This window comes from Bicyclus anynana, chromosome 14 (assembly GCF_947172395.1).
Source record: "Bicyclus anynana chromosome 14, ilBicAnyn1.1, whole genome shotgun sequence".
Lineage (NCBI taxonomy): Eukaryota > Metazoa > Arthropoda > Insecta > Lepidoptera > Nymphalidae > Bicyclus > Bicyclus anynana.
In genome coordinates, this window is record NC_069096.1 from 3,659,212 (window position 1) to 3,675,694 (window position 16,483).

The window sequence follows — 16,483 nt, forward strand, 5'->3', positions numbered from 1 at the left end:
CAGTGGTATGCGCGTTGGATTTACAAGACGGAGGTCGTGGGTTCGATCCCCGACTGGGCCGATTGAGGTTTTCTTAATTGGTCCAGGTCTGGCTGGTGGAAGGCTTCGGCCGTGGCTAGTTACCACCCTACCGACAAAGACGTACCGCCTTTAGTACCGATTTTCATCCTCCTCTTAACAAGTTAGCCCGCTTCCATCTTAGACTGCATCATCACTTACCATCAGGTGAAATTGTAGTCAAGGGCTTACTTGTAAAGAATAAAAAAAAGCCCATTTGGCTTTGGATGTATTTGTATACTAGACTAACTGACGCCCCGCGGTTTCACCCTCGTAGTTCTCGTTCCCGTAGGAATACGGGAATAAGTTATAGCCTATAGCCTTCCTCGATAAATGGGCTATCTAACACTGAAATAATTTTTCAAATCGGACCAGTAGTTCCTGAGATTAGCGCGTTCAATCAAACAAACAAACAAACTCTTCAGCTTTATAATATTAGTATAGATGACAGACTACATTTGACTGTGTCCATCCACAGACAACATTCATTCAAACTTTTCAACTGCGGATTTTATAACCGATTTTTTAAATATTATATATATTTTTATAACAAATAATTTTATAACCTATCCTCTTTCAACCCTCGTACATTTTAAAATTATTCCTTATGTATATTTTAGGAACTAGCCGAACTAGCGCAGCAAGATAACAAGAAATTAGAAGAATTAAAATCAGCACAAACTGAGTTAGAACGACTGTTACAAGAAGAAACACAAGCGAAACGAGACGAAGAAATTGTTAGAGCATTACAAGCTAGGTTCGTAGTTATTTTCGTCCGTTCGTTTCTTTAATGGTGGCCAGAACTGGAACTAACGTCACGGAGGTCATTATTTTGCAAAACATTACGTAACAACTTTTTAACATAAAAATTGAACCGACATCAAAGACGTATTTCACTTATTTTGATTTTAACACAAAATTACTGAAACGATGTTCATGAAAATAAATGGGACCAATCTTTAAGTATAAAGTGAGTAAGTATCTTTAAGTATCAAACAAAAAAATATTTTTCAAAACTAGTTAATGAATGACGAAGTTATGAAGCAACAAAAATATTCGTCGAATTCTGAATCTCCTCCTTTTTTCGATTAAAAAGCGCGAAATTCACACTAAAAAACTCAAGTTACAACAAAATACACATGAAAAATAAAAATGGATTTCCATGAAGTTAGTTGGCCATAAAGAGAAACTAATTAGCTTTGTAATAAATAAATGAAATTAAAATAAATATTGAAAATTTCAGAGTATTAGCAGAAGAATGGGAGAGGCGGGAAGAATTGGAGAGGTTACAAGAGGAGCAGAACAAGATGTTAGAAGAAGAAAGACTGAAACGCAAACAGTTTGAAATGCTTCAGGCTGAAAAAGAATCTCAATTTAGAGGTACAACTTCAAATAAATAAATAGCTGTGGCTGAACTAATTAAAATTGTTTTAGTTCTAGTCAAAGTAAATTGAATAAACAGCATATCCAATTATTATTTGTTAGTGTTATATTTTATATTGGACTTTTAATATTTCTGTTTTCTACAAATTCGGCGTGAACCATGGATTTTTCTGGGATTCTCTAAACTAAATTTCATTCAAATCTGTTCTGCGGTTTAGCCGAGAAAAGGTAACAGACAGACAGACTTTGGCATTTATAGTATTAGTTATGGATGGATTTACAGAAGCTGAAAGAAGACTTAGAGAACTAGAAGAAGAAAAGCAGAGACTAGACGCAGAACTACGCGCGGCGCAGGAGAAGATATCACAGACAGAACACAATGCACATGCGCTGCACGTACAACTCAGAGTGAGTGAAACACTCGGATTTTTTCTGTTATTTTAGTGATTTGGAAGTAGTTAACATAAATAATGTTAGGGCTATAACTAATCATACAGTACAGTTATGTTGTCGTTTTGTGAGATAGGTCTGAAAGAGGCCGAAGATAGATAAGGGAAGCCTATGTTGATTCCCCTTTGCAGACGAAGACAGGGTAGAAGGAGACGTCGATTTGCACATCTATTCTTTATTATGCTATGACGCAACCCTTGACTGCGATCTTGATGTCTAAGAGGGAAGTGGATTTTTTGCCTATTCCTTTATGTTTTATCCTAATTTACCATGTAATGTTAAAGTATACATAATGGTAAAGCCACAACCATTACAAATTACCTATAAAATATAACATATGTAGTCAGTAATGTGTAGACAATAATTGTTCAAACCGTTTTTATACAAAAAGGTAGTGTAACAAGATTATTGTGTTCCAGGAAATGAATCCAAATCTCCGCAATGGGGAAAGAGCACGTCGAGCCATATCCTTCGTACCTACAAGCAAGAGTTCTTCTGACACATTGATTGATCTTAGGGCACTACGGCACTTGAAAACCCTCGATGATGAGGAAAAACTATGAAATTTTGAAAATTGTAGAAAAAAATTGATAAATGAATTGTAGAGTCAATTGAGTTACTTAATTGGATCCGTTTGATAGCTCCATATAAGGGTCAGGCCTCTTATATAAGTGAAAGCAACGATTTACACTATTAGACATGTTACGTGATGGTTAGGTACGTGCTAACAGAAACACCGCGAAAAGTGTTCCGAATTTAGCTACTCCATTGAGCGCACATTTAAATAATATTCGTTTAATGGGGATGATGACTAGGTTTGAATATATTGATTTTTATGATACATTCAGGTAAATAAGGTCAATGTTAACTAATTTATACATAAAAAGCAAAGATTGACTGGATATTTGCAAAATAAATAAGATTATAAAATTTCAAAATCTTTTATCGTAGTTAGATGAAAATTCATACAGTTTTAGATTCCTTACATTAAATGTGACATTTTTTAATAAATAAACTATAAACATAAACGCACAAATAACAAAGATATTAGTAATTTTGTTTGACTGTCCATAGAAATCTAACGATCATTATGCACCTGAATCGTACATCCGATCCGCAGCAGCGCCGCAAATCTGACCCTTTAAATCCCTGTCGCTCCGAAAGTAATGATCGCAGATACCCTGTTACTTTTACAAAATTGCTTTACTATTAGCATACTCTTAATTTATATACAATTTAAAAATCTGTCATCATTCCAACTCTCGTTGTTTGATAAGTGGCTAAATTAAATTAAGACAATTAGATACCTTTGTTCGCCGTATTTTCAATGCGCTAACACATCCAATTGTATTAAATCTTTGGGCGAGAGGTTAATAAGCTTACTACACCACGCTCGAACAATGCGGTTTAGCGAGCATAATATGGTGATATTATTTACTTTTGTAACGATTGACGACGGATTAACGTGTTCTGCGGAGCACGTAGATGTTTTTTTTTGTAATTATTTACAAGTTAGCCCTTTACTACATTCTCACCTGATGCTAAGTGAAGATGCAATTTAAGATGGAAACGGGCTTACTTGTTAGGAGCAGGATTATAATCCACACCAATGACGTTTTCTACACGGCATCGTACCGGAACGCTAAATCGCTTGGCGGTACGTCTTTGCCGGTAAAACCGCCAACTTCCCAATAACAAATAACAAAGGGTAAAATTTTTACTTACTAAAAATATTTAGAAGAAAGAAAAGATCAATATTTGATAACCCAATCTAGAAATCGAACCCAGGACCTCGATATTCGAAGCAATATTGCTACATTGCTAACTACTACACCAATTAGGCAGTCACAAAAAATATGGTTTATTAAAGTTGCTTAATACTTCATCATCATCATTATGATCATCATCATATCAGCCGAAGGACGTCCACTGCAGGACATAGGCCTTTTGTAGGGACTTCCATACATCACGATACTGAGCCACCTGCATCCAGCGAATGCCTGCGACTCGCTTGATGTCCACCTGGTGGGGGGTCAATTAACACTGCGCTTTCTCGTGCGGGGTTGCCATTCCAGCACCTTGGGACCCCAACGTCCATCGGCTCTTTGAACTATGAGTATACTAATTAGTCTGTTACATAATTTGCGCGTGATAAATAATTATTCTTTGCTTCAGCAGCTATAAAATTGCAGCTATAGGTTCTCTTTTTTATGCTATATTTATACACTGAGGTAGCAATGGCGTACGTAGAGTCTTTAGACAGAGTAAGCACTAGTAACAGACTGTGCAAAATGTGAAAATCGTTATCAAACTTGTTTGAGGTATTTTATTTATTTATTTTGTCTGTGCATGCTATTGCGTACTAAAGTGTGTATCATCCATTGGCTGACAAAAGTCTGAATTATCTATTATAATAATTAGAATGCATATCGAATAATATCTATCAAGTATTTAAACTACAATGAACCATTTTTACAAATAAAACCAGCTTTTGTATACATCATATTGTTAAAATTGATTATATTAATGTAAATAAAATGTTTATTAACAACTACAAATGTTTTATTTGTTAAATCATTCAATTTATTGTTGAAGCAGTTATTTTTAATAAAGGTTGTTTAAGGTCATAGCCCATTAGAGCCCACCGGCACCAACTTGTCGATCCGTTTCCACGGTTGAATGTCACATGTCAAGCAGTCAAATGGTCTGCGGGTGGTCGCGGTGTTTAGAACGTCGCCAGAACATACATATCAGTGCAGACTTCGCGCTTGAGTTATACAGCGCGCGATTCAGTACTTTACATGTGGGCAACGCAAGACAAGCTTGCATGCGGTGAGTCAGCGAGTGGTCAGCCAGCGGCCGAAAAGCTCCGGAGTTAATGTAATGAGCGTATGCAAAGTACTCTATAAAAAGGATAACTAACCGCTCGAAGCGAGGTGGTGTTAATCAGGCGCCAGGTGGGTTGGGGCCGTTAGGTTCCAATGGGTTTTAGCCTTTAGTTTTACCGTAGTCTGGAATAAACGTATGATAAAATCTATTTCTTTGTTGCTTTCTTCTCCGCTGCGGCCTGGGCGGCCTGCATTTGCTTTTGTAACTTCCTCAGCTATAAAGGAGAAAAATTTAGGAAGGGATTAAAATTAGTTAGGAGAAATGGATAACGATAGGTGATCTAGGTAATTAGACAAGGAATAAACAAGGATATAAGGAATTATGATTTCTTCTTTCCTTTTTTCCCTTTGGTTTTCAGCTGCATGAGAAAAATCATAATTAGGTATATTTTAAAAATCCGCGAATACAATAAAATCATGTATTGTAGATACATTGTACATGTATATACACTACATAATTATTAATAAGGTAACCCAAAATATATAATAGGACGAATCTCGTAGTAAACTTTAGAGTAATGGTATTTAATATAATGATATTTAATACAATAAATATACATATATTGTAAAAAATTGAGTTTCGGAACGCAGGCCGGATGTCACGGTAGTGCTTTCCAGACCCAGATCTGAGAGAAGTCATAAGTGTGTCAGAAGTCAAGGTGTGCGCGGTAGATTTACAAGACGGAGGTCCTGGGTTCGATCCCCCGCTGGGGCGATTGAGGATTTCTTAATTGGTCCAGGTCAGGTGGGAGGCTTTGGCGGTGGCTAGTTACCACCCTACCAACAACACAAGACGTCGTGTAGAAACCGAAAGCCCGCTTCCATCTTAGACTGCATCATCACTTACCATCGCTGAGACTGTAGTTAAGGGCTAACTTGTAAAGAATAAAAAAAAGCTCTATTAAGAAGAGTTTAGAGTTTGCGTCAAGCACACAGAAACAAACTCTAAAACTCCTAGTAATAGAGTTTGTATTTACTTTTTTCTTTTCGGCCCTGTTGGCGAGCACGTCTCGCCACGCCATCTGGATGACCCTGGCGGCGTGCTCCAACATGAACTTGTTGAGCTTCTCCGTCATCTCCTGGTGGTATTCTTCCTCTCTTTCTGCCATTAGTGGAATGTATTCTTTGTCCTGCTCGGCCAGTTTCATCTGCATATTAAAAATTTTTCATGTCGACATTTTATAGATAGATTAGATATATTTGAAATATTTTTAACTAAAAAATTTAACCGACTTCAAAATCACAAAAATAAACTAAAAAGTGAAAAATAACATCGCATGTGCTACCTTCTGATTACTTTGAAGGCGGTGCCTAGCCAGTGACGTATTAATTAAAGCCGATTAAATCATAAACTTTTAGGATTTAAAGACAGTTTAGGGGCAAATAATACCTACTTTCTTACGGGCAAAGATTTAAATACTAATGTTTGTCACCGCATGCGGCAACCTATAGAACTAAGTCAGAACTATAGAAATTGTGATACTTGTTTTTCTCTTTTCATTTCATTACGTTTAAGCAGTCGGGTTTTTTGTTTTTATAATTCCGTCACCGTTTGAGACACGTGATATTTAATTTCTTGAAATGCACACAACTGAAAAGTTGGTAGGTGCTAGCCCAGTGGATATGACCTCTGCCTTCGAGTGACAGGGCGTTGGTTCTAATCCGGTCCGGGGATGAACATAGGCGTATATAGCGGGTGGGCCGGGTCCACCCTAGAATAGTCCAGTGCCCACCCTAGGATACTAGGCTAGGCTAGGATTTGAAATTCTATGATGAACGCCGAAATACTAATAATTTTACCGAAAACATCATTTAAAATAGAATAAGAATATTGACCTTTTCTGATACCTACCATGGATACAAAGAGAAAATAATTAATATGCTGAGCCTTTTCAGAGGTCTGCGTCTACAAATATTGCTAGCGAAATTTTTATATTGAGTGTCGACTCTGTTCAGTTATATGTAGGCCCACCCCAGGGCCCCAGGCCCACCCCAGGAAATAATCCTAGATACGCCAATGGGGATGGACCTCCAACTTTTAGTTATTGAAAAGTTATATGACAAATATTCTTGGCAAAAAATCATTCAACCTTGCGGATAATAACAACAGTAATTATGTAACCTCCAAATCCTCGCATTTCTGCAGTTCATTTTCGTATTTCTCCGTGAACTCGTCGAGCTCCACTTGCTTGTCTCCCATCTCCAGGTCATATTTCTGCAGCCACGACAACAACTGCGTCTCCACTTTGAATCTAAAAGGTTTACATACCAATCATATTGGATAGAAGCAGGCGTTACTTTGCGGAAGTTTATCATGATTATATAATGATTTATTTATTTTGCTATCATCCGCGAAAAGCCGACGAACCCATGCGACAACGTCACCCAGGTCCGACAAAATACTCTCTACGTACGTTTCACCCTGATACCCGAGCATCCTCAGAAGATGTTGACTCTACATCGTGCAATTGCAAAATTGGCAATTGGCACGTTATAAATAAATAAATCTATACTAATATTATAAAGAGGTAAAGTTTGTAAGTTTGTAAGTTTGTAAGTTTGTAACAATTTTTTGAAATGGGGTAATCTTCGGAACTACTGGACCGATTTTAAAAATTCTTTCACCAGTAGAATGCTTCGTTATCGGGGAGTGCTATAGGCTATATTTTATATTTCTATCATATATAACTACTGAGATATCGCGGGTTTTCTCTTACAGGTCAGACCGAAAAACTTACTTATTCGCATGCGCTGCCTCAACCATTACGTATAACTGAAATAAATGTATGGAGGCTTTTTGAACCTTTAAAAGTTCTACAAAAAAGTCCGCGACACCATATATCTATCTTTTATATTTTAGCAGATATAGTACCTTTAGTACTTTAATAAATTATTTAAATTTTAAATTAAGGTTTACGTCATTATTTACACAACTAAACTTAAATCCTTATCAAAATAAATTATTCAATAATCACAAGGATATTATAGAGATAAGATTTGCCCTTTACAGTATGTTAATTAGTTATATAGTTTCGGAGATAATACAAAATTTCTGAAAGTCGCAGAAATGCCGCTATATGACGCCCCGCGGTTTCAATTACGTGGTTCCCGTTCCCGTGTGAATATGAGAACCAAACATAGCCTATGACACTCGCAAATAATGTAGCTTTCTATTGGTAAAAGAATTTTCCAAATCGGTCCAGTAGATCCAGAGATTACCCCCGACAACCACACAAACTTTACCTCTTTATAGTATTAGCATAGAAGTCGCTTGGGAAATTATAGTCCTTTGGTCATTGCACCACGCACAAAAGGCTGGACCAATTTTGCTGAGGGTAGGGATAGGATAGGGGTAGGGAAGGGGTAGGATAGAGGTAGGGTAGTGTAAGTGTAGGGTAGGGTAGGGTAGGGTACGGAAGGGGTAGGGGTAGTGTAGGGTAGGGGTAAGGTAGAGGTGGGGGAAGGACATGGAACGTATAGGGTAGGGGAGGAGTAGGATAGGGGTAGGGTAGGGGTAGATTAGGGTCAGGGTAGGGTAGGGTATGGATAGGTTACGGGTAGGGTTAGGGTAGGGGTAAGGTGGGGGGAGGGTAGGGTTAGCGTTAGCGGTAGGGTAGGAGTAAGGTAGGGGTAGGGTAGGGTAGGGTAGGGTTGGGTAGGTTTACGAGCAGGGTAAGGTAGAGGTAGAGAAGTTTACATCAATTTTTACGCAGACGAAGTCGCGGGCGTCCGCTAGTCATTATATAAACATACTAATCGTTTATCATGGAAACGTAAGTAGAGGACATGAAAAATTCAAAGTATATTGTTGTAAAGTTTTTACCAACAATTAGTCAAACTTGACGTTTCAAAAGTACTATCAAATGAACAAATTTTCATTTTGTCTTTTTGATAAGCTGAAATTTTGACCAAGGATGCTGGAAAATGCAAATCTATGTAGATCCTATAAATAGAATTTAATAGGTTAGTAACTTTACCTACCTAATAACAATTTCAGCGTATAACTTTTTTACAGTATAAACCTTTAGGTATAAATACATAATATAAAAAGAAAAACCTAAATGGTACACATTTTTCACAAGTTTAAAAATTTTATCTCACTATTTAGGTACTACCTACTTATATACGATACGTATATCTATTCTAATATTATAAAGCTGAAGAGTTTGTTTATTTGATTGAACGTGCTAATCTCAGGAATTACTGGTCCGATTTTAAAAATTCTTCCCATTTATCGAGGAAGACTATAGGCTATATATTATCCCCATATTCCTACGGGAACGGGAACCACGCGGGTGAAACCGCGCGGCGTCTACTAGTACGATATAAAAGGTAATAAGTCGACACCTCCGCGCACGTTGGTTCTTCTCTTCAACCAGATGAGCTCTAAGCAGATTTTCATACATCTCCCTGGACTCAACCTCCTCCTCCATCAGCACCTCGTTCTTGACTATGTGGGCGCGTGTCGCCAACACCATTTGACGATCTGAATCTAAGCTGTAACAACCTTCCAATGTTAATAAATCAAGCTACGTACTTCCTATGAACAGTGATAGCTCAGTGGATCCATCTGTCTACGATTCCTAAGGGTGTGAGTTCGAATCCGGTCCGGGGCATGCACCTCCAACTTTTCAGTTGTATGCATTTTAAGAAATTAAATATCACGTGTCTCAGACGGTGAAGGAAAAACATCGTGAGGTAACCTGCATATCAGAGAATTTCTTACTTCTGCGTGTGGGAGGTCTGCCGATCCGCATAGGACCAGCGTGGTGGACTATTGGACTAACCCCTCTCATTCTGAGAGGAGATTCGAGCCCAGCAGTGAGTCGAATATGAGTTAATAATGATGATGATCACTTACTTCCTTAGCATTTTTTTACGGCTGTCAGAATTTTCACTGACCCTTGAGACACGGTCTTACCTAATTAACTTCAAGGGGGTTTTTTTTTTTATTCTTTACAAGTTAGCCCTTGACTATAATCTCACCTGATGGTAAGCGATGATGCAATCTAAGATGGAAGCGGGATAACTTGTCAGGAGGAGGAAGAAAATCCACACCCCTTTCTGTTTCTACACAACATAGCACCGGAACGCTAAATCGCTTGGCGGTACGTCTTTGCCGGTAGGGCGGTAACTATCCACGGCCGAAATCTCCCACCAGCCAGACCTGGACCAATTAAGGAAACCTCAATCGGCCTAGTATCGAACCCAGGACCTCCGTCTTGTAAATCCACCGCGCCGACCACTGCGCCACGCCCTATAGCGAAGGCAATATTATAACAATATAAATATAATTATGTAAATTTTAAGAAGGCTTTCACTCACATTTTCTTTTTAAGTTTGACATCTGCCTCGTAGTTCAACAAAGCGAGCTCTTTCTCCAATTTAGATATTATGTCCGTCTTGATTGCCATCGTCTCTTCAAACTTTTGGCTCTCAAGTTTTAAAGTATCCGTATACTCTGAATAAAACGAACTTTTTGAACTCAAAAAACATTGATTATAATTTTTCATTTCTATAGTTTATTTTCTAGAGATAGATATTTGAAAGTAGTTTATTTCTCGTGTTCAAGATTTTAATTTAACAGATTATTTTAATTTAAAAACAAACTATGTATGTATTTTTATTAATATTTGTTTCAACACGAAAAGCACAAAACAAATACATACCTAATCAAAAAAATATCGAAGTCCCGACTGCAAGTAAAAAATTAAGCTCTACATCTCCAACCAATGATATTAAATATTCTTAGATGTGTTACTAGCGCATGAAAAATTTGAAAACTAGGAAATTTATAGTCAACTCAATGTTAGTTGTGGTCAACAACGAACGTTATTTAAAGACGAAATAATACCTAAATATCGTCTACAATATCGAGTTGTGTGTTCAGGAAGTGTAAAGACTGTATGTTCCTAAATATTGGAATTAAAGACAAAACTGTGCATGTTTTTGCGGTGATTTTGTAGGGACGTAACCAATTTATAGTAAAAAATTTGGAAGATACGAGAGATAAATATATTATGTGTGATACATACACAAGATAGGCACGAAAAATATAACCTTTCTTTGGCAGTAAAATTTAGTTACTAAAAACAAAAAAAAAATTTTGGCCCATGAGGGGATCGAACCCGCGACCTTCGCGTTATTAGCACGACGCTCTAACCAACTGAGCTAATGGGCCGATGAGCACTAGGCTGAATTTACACGAGTCTTGCGGGCCAACACAGACATGTGCTATCTATATATCTATATCTATCTACTAGCGGACGCCCGCGACTTCGTCCGCGTAAAATTAGTTTTCTTAGAAATACCTCGGAAACCATGGATTTTACCCCTACCTTACCCTACTCCCTACCTAAACCTACCCAATCCTACTGTGCCCCTACTTTTCCCTTACCCTACCGTTAACCCTAACCCTACCCTACCCCTGCCTTACCTCTACCCTACCCTTACCCTACCCCTACCTTACCCGTACCCTACCCGTACTTTACCCTACCTGTACCCTACCCTACTCGTACCCTACCTCTATCCTACCCTTCCCTATCGCACCCCTACCTCTACCCTACCCTACCCTACTCGTACCCTACACCTTCCCTACCTTACCCCTATCCTTCCCCTACCTTAAGCAAAATCGGTCCTGCCCTTTGAGCGTAGTGCGATGACCAAAGGACTATTTCCCAAGAAACTAAAGTGGGATAATCTCTGGATCTACTGGACCTATTTAGAAAATTCTTTTACCAGTAGTAAGCTACGTTATTTGCGAGTGTCATAGGCTATGTTTGATCCCCATATTCACACGATAACGGGAACTACGTAATTGAAAGCGCGGGGCGTCATGTAGCGAAATTTCTGCGTCTTTTAGAAATTTTGTATTATCTCCGAAATTATTTAACTAATAAACATACTATAAAGGGCAAATCTTATCTCCATAATATCCTTGTGATTATTAAGTAATTTATTTTGATAAGGATTTAAGTTAAGTAGCATAAATAATGACGCAAACCTAAGTATATAAAATTAATAATTTTTAAAACACAAAGGGTACTATATCTGCTAATATATAGAAGATAGATATATGGCGTCGCGGACTTTTTTGTAGAACTTTAAAAGATACATAAAGCCTCCATACATTAATTTCAATTTTACACAATGGTTAAGGCAGCGCATGCGAATAAGTCTGCTTAAGAAGATTTTCGGTCCGACCTGTATGACAAAAACTGTGTTAACTCGGCTAATATACATGATACCAATATAAAATATAGCCTATAGCACTCCTCGATAATGTAGCATTCTACTGGTGAAAGAATTTTTGAAATCGGACCAGTAGTTCCGAAGATTACCCCATTTAAAAAATGTGACAAACTTACAAACTTACAAACTTTACCTCTTTATAATATTAGTATAGATATAGATATAGATATATTATGTGTCAAGGTTCTTATGACACATAAGAACCTTCGCGTGACACATATTAGTTATGTGCATTTTAAGAAATTAAATATCACGTCTCAAACGGTGAAGGAAAAATATCGTGAGGAAACCTGCACACAAGAAAATTTTCTTAATTCTCTGCGTATGTGAAGTTTGCCAATGCACATTGGGCCAGCGTGGTGGACTATTAGCCTAACCCTCTCATTCTGAGAGGAGACTCGATTTTAGCAGTGTGCCGAATATGGGTTGATAATGATGATACTACGTCATAATATATATCTACCTCGTATCTTCTCTAAGAGCTTTTTATTGGACGCCTCCAGTTTCCTCGTGTTGAACTTGGCAGTGAGTTCCTCTGCGGCGCTCGTCTCCATCTGCCGCACTAGTAGATCGCGAAAGTGTTCCAACATTTGCAGATATTCCAACCCAGGAGCTGGCTTTGTCTGCAAGATACGATGGTGAACGATCTATCCTATTAATGTAATGTATAGCCGTGATAGCCTAGTGGATATGACCTCTGCCTCCAATTCCGGAGGGTGTGGGTTCGAATCCGGTCCGGGGCATGCACCTCCAACTTTTCAGTTGTGTGCATTTTAAGAAATTAAATATCACGTATCTCAATCGGTGAAGGAAAACATCGTGAGGAAACCTGCATACCAGAGAATTATCTTAATTCTCTGCGTGTGTGAAGTCTGCCAATCCGCATTGGGCCAGCGTGGTAGACTATTGGCCTTACCCCTCTCATTCTGAGAGGAGACTCGAGCTCAGCAGTGAGCCGAATATGGGTTGGCGACGACGACGACGAATGTAATATACCTATAGATAGTTTGGAGTATCACATGATTACTATTTTAAATTTAATTAGTATGAATTTATGAGCAAGTCCAAAATAACTTAAGCTTAATTAATTAAATACATTTTTAAAATCTATTCGGATTTTTTAAGTATTTTATATTTTTCCACAGAAAACACGATAAATGATATTTTTTACACGATTAGATGTCTACTTATACATCGAAACAGGCGAGATTAAGTCAAAATACCTACCTATTAATATTATTTTTTTAATTGAAAATTATTATAAGTTCTATTACGATACCTCAACAGACTCCATACGTTCATTCTTCATCTGAAAATGTGAAAAGACTTTAGAACATGTATTTAATACGTTTTTATGTGGAGATTTGTGAAATAATAAAATATAATAAACCTTGGCTGAGTTTGTTTTGTTTGGGGCTTTTCTCGGACCGAAGCGCTTTGGAACCCTCGTAACTTTAATTTTAAGTTTTCGATTTTAACTACCGCCACTTACTCACTCTAATCATGACATAACATACGACCACTTACGACTTTGATCATAAAACTTGACGTTTCAAAGTTCCTCGTAAATTAGAATTCAAGTGAATTATTACTTTTGACGCTTTATTACCTACTTACCTTTTTTTATTCTTTACAAGTTAGGCCTTGACTACCGTACCTAGCTGCCGCTGTATGAGCCGTATCAGTGATACGGGGCCCCCGGACAACAGAGGCCCTTTACGTGTAAAAATAAGAGTTAGTATAATGTAATCACAATAAGAGTTAGTAAAAAACCACTATCTCACTGAATTTTAAAGCTTCCCGAAAAAAAAACATCTTTCATTTTTATTTTAAGCAAGCAAGCTTTATTTGTTTCTTTTTTGAGAAATTTTTGCCGTTGAATTGAGCCCCCCAACTAAGTTTGATACAGGACCCCTCCAAGACACGTTGCGCCACTTCTACAATCTCACCTGCTGGTAAGTGATGATGCTATCTATAATGACGGAAGCAGGCTAACTTCTTAGGAGTAGGATGAAAATACACACCCCTTTCGGTTTCTACACGACATCGTACCGGAACGCTAAATCGCTTGGCGGTACACATCTGCCGGTAAGGTGGTAACTAGTCACCTATACAGATATCTCAAGCAAATAAAATATAACCAAATATACATACATACAAAGATATAAACAAATTTAAACTATCATTATATATATGATAACCAGAAAACATGTACAACCTCTTGGATCATTTCCTCCACTTTGGGCCGAAGCGCAGGATAACTGTTCATGATGTACATCAGGTGACCCAGCTCAGGGTTTAGACGGTTTTTTAATGATACATCCCCCTAAAACATTTTTGAGTTTAGTTGTGTAATTAATCAGTTTCCTTTTATTTTTTAACTAATTCCTAGTGTATATTGTTGTTGTTTTTCTCTTTCTCTGTTTTTAATTTGTGTAAATTTATGTTAATTAATTTTTTACCTTTTTTTAACACTTAATTTTTAATTGTTAGTACGACCTATACTTTATTCATGATGTGACTACCTTTAAGTAAAATTATATGTGTTTCTATACCCTAGTTATTAATTTTTTTAATTCTGTATACATATAATTTTGTTGCTGGTCCAAATAATAAATAAATAAATAAAACATATTAAGTATTGGTACTGATAGACTTGAGCATTCACTTGAGAGACAAATATCTTAGCATTCCATGGATTCACCGTACGGGTGCCGGGTCCATCGCGTGGTAGAGAGAAAAACTCCGAGCAGAGTCCTGAACTTGTGACTACAGGATGTAGGGTTAAGGAATTTCTTGACGATCGATCAACACTCACCGTTCTCTGCTGGTGTTGTTTTCCCTGCCTAGCCAAATTTGGTAAGATCCTATTAGAGCAGCTTTGGATACTCGTTCTAATATAGAACTAGCTGCACTTCTAGAGAGGCCAAGGTCTTTAAACAAATCTCGAATTAATCACTTAAAACACACCTTCTTGTTCATCCTCTACTTCACTTGTGTTCATTATCATCATTATCATTATCAACCGCTAACTTTTTTGAATTTTTAAAAGGAAACTCTATCAGCAGCAAATCGATAAAAAAAAACCGTGTGCGTCTCGGGACGCTCGAGAGTATGCGTGGTTTCACCCGCGTTTTCAAAATTTTCAATTTTATATTATTCAGACTTACCCCCTTAATATCGTCCATAGCTGCCATATTCAGCAGACTGGTAGAGAACAGAGGGTTGTCATATTGCTCGAATATAAAGATAAGGTCGTCCATATGCTGATGTGTTAATATGGAGCTGAGTGTACGATACTCGTGTACAAGGTTCGATAGACAGAGAGCTAGCTTCGTTTTGTACACTGCTTCGTCCAAGATCTTTGTGATACGTTCCGCTTGGATGTGGCACTCCAGGTCGATAGGTGACGCGGCTTTAACAAAATCATTAAATTAAAGAAGTTTCTTTTAAAGATGGAGCTTTAAAGACGTAGGCATGTAGTTGAATAAACTAATTATATGATTGAGTGATAACTGTATCTATAATAACGACTTAAGGTAAGCATGAAAGCTCATACGAAGAAGAGAGAATTTTGACCTCGATTCTTGATAAGTATACTTCGACAGATATTCAATACTTTAAGTTATGCTATGATCCGATCGAACAATAATAATGTCTGTTAGTGACGGTTACATATTCAAAACATTAGCACAGAAAACATATGTACAACATTAGTGAGTATGTTAAAATAAAAACAGTTAAAAGAAGCTGCTACTGAGGACTTATAATTTACTAGCGGACGCCCGCGACTTCGTCCACGTGGATTTCAGTTTTTCATAAGAACTGTCGCGGACATTTTTTTAGAACCTTTAAAGGGGAACAATTCTGTCATACATGATTATTGCGAAACTTTAACCGTTTACACAGCGCACGCAGTATAAGCTCTCAATAGGAAAAATTTTCCGATTTTGAAACATTCTTCATTGGTGCTCGCTCCTATTGGTCCTATCGTGAAAATACGGGGATAATACATAGCCTATAGTCTTCCTCGATAAATGGGCTATCTAACACAGCTAGAATTTTTCAAATCGAACCACTAGTTCTTGAGATTAGCGCGTTCAAACAAACAAAGCAACTCTTCAGCTTTATAATATAAGTATTATTATAGATTCTTGAAGTAGATTTACTTCAGTCCGACAACAATTATGTCCTGATGTTAATGCATTAAGTGAAACATACCATTATCCTTCGTAAGATCCTCTTCAGCCGTTTCGCGAGCTCCTGATCTGTTGCTGCCAGTCTTGGAGCTGTCTGAATAAGTTGATGGTGACTGCAACGTGCCCGATGACTGGGTATCCATTCCGCACTTTTATAGAACTCTTTTGATATCAGCTTAGTTGCCCTTAACAAGTAATAACTTGATTAAATGTTTAAAAATTTTGAATAATTTTATCAAAATCATCTGAAATCTT

The 16,483-nt window shown here is 37.4% G+C and overlaps 2 protein-coding genes and 1 non-coding gene across 3 annotated transcripts in view; 1 reads left to right on the forward strand and 2 right to left on the reverse strand.

Annotated features, from left to right (window-relative positions):
* LOC112053661 (differentially expressed in FDCP 6) overlaps window positions 1-4,448 on the forward strand; it is a 24,615-nt gene extending 20,167 nt beyond the window's left edge. The window contains exons 7-10 of the mRNA XM_052885360.1: window positions 678-814; window positions 1,301-1,437; window positions 1,724-1,848; window positions 2,310-4,448. Of these exons, the coding sequence (XP_052741320.1) occupies window positions 678-814; window positions 1,301-1,437; window positions 1,724-1,848; window positions 2,310-2,453 (543 nt within the window). The 3' untranslated portion in view covers window positions 2,454-4,448. The remainder of the gene's footprint in view (window positions 1-677; window positions 815-1,300; window positions 1,438-1,723; window positions 1,849-2,309) is intronic.
* Window positions 4,228-16,397, reverse strand: LOC112053666 (dynein regulatory complex protein 10-like). The gene is given in 10 exon segments (XM_052885370.1): window positions 4,228-4,993; window positions 5,756-5,926; window positions 6,901-7,030; window positions 9,126-9,275; window positions 10,104-10,239; window positions 12,493-12,646; window positions 13,622-13,657; window positions 14,248-14,355; window positions 15,200-15,444; window positions 16,251-16,397. Coding segments are annotated over 10 exon segments (1,320 nt in total). The 5' UTR covers window positions 16,372-16,397; the 3' UTR covers window positions 4,228-4,924.
* On the reverse strand, window positions 10,886-10,959 carry Trnai-aau (transfer RNA isoleucine (anticodon AAU)). The gene has a single exon. It is a non-coding gene; the product is annotated as a tRNA-Ile (tRNA).
* Window positions 16,398-16,483: the final 86 nt, after the last annotated feature.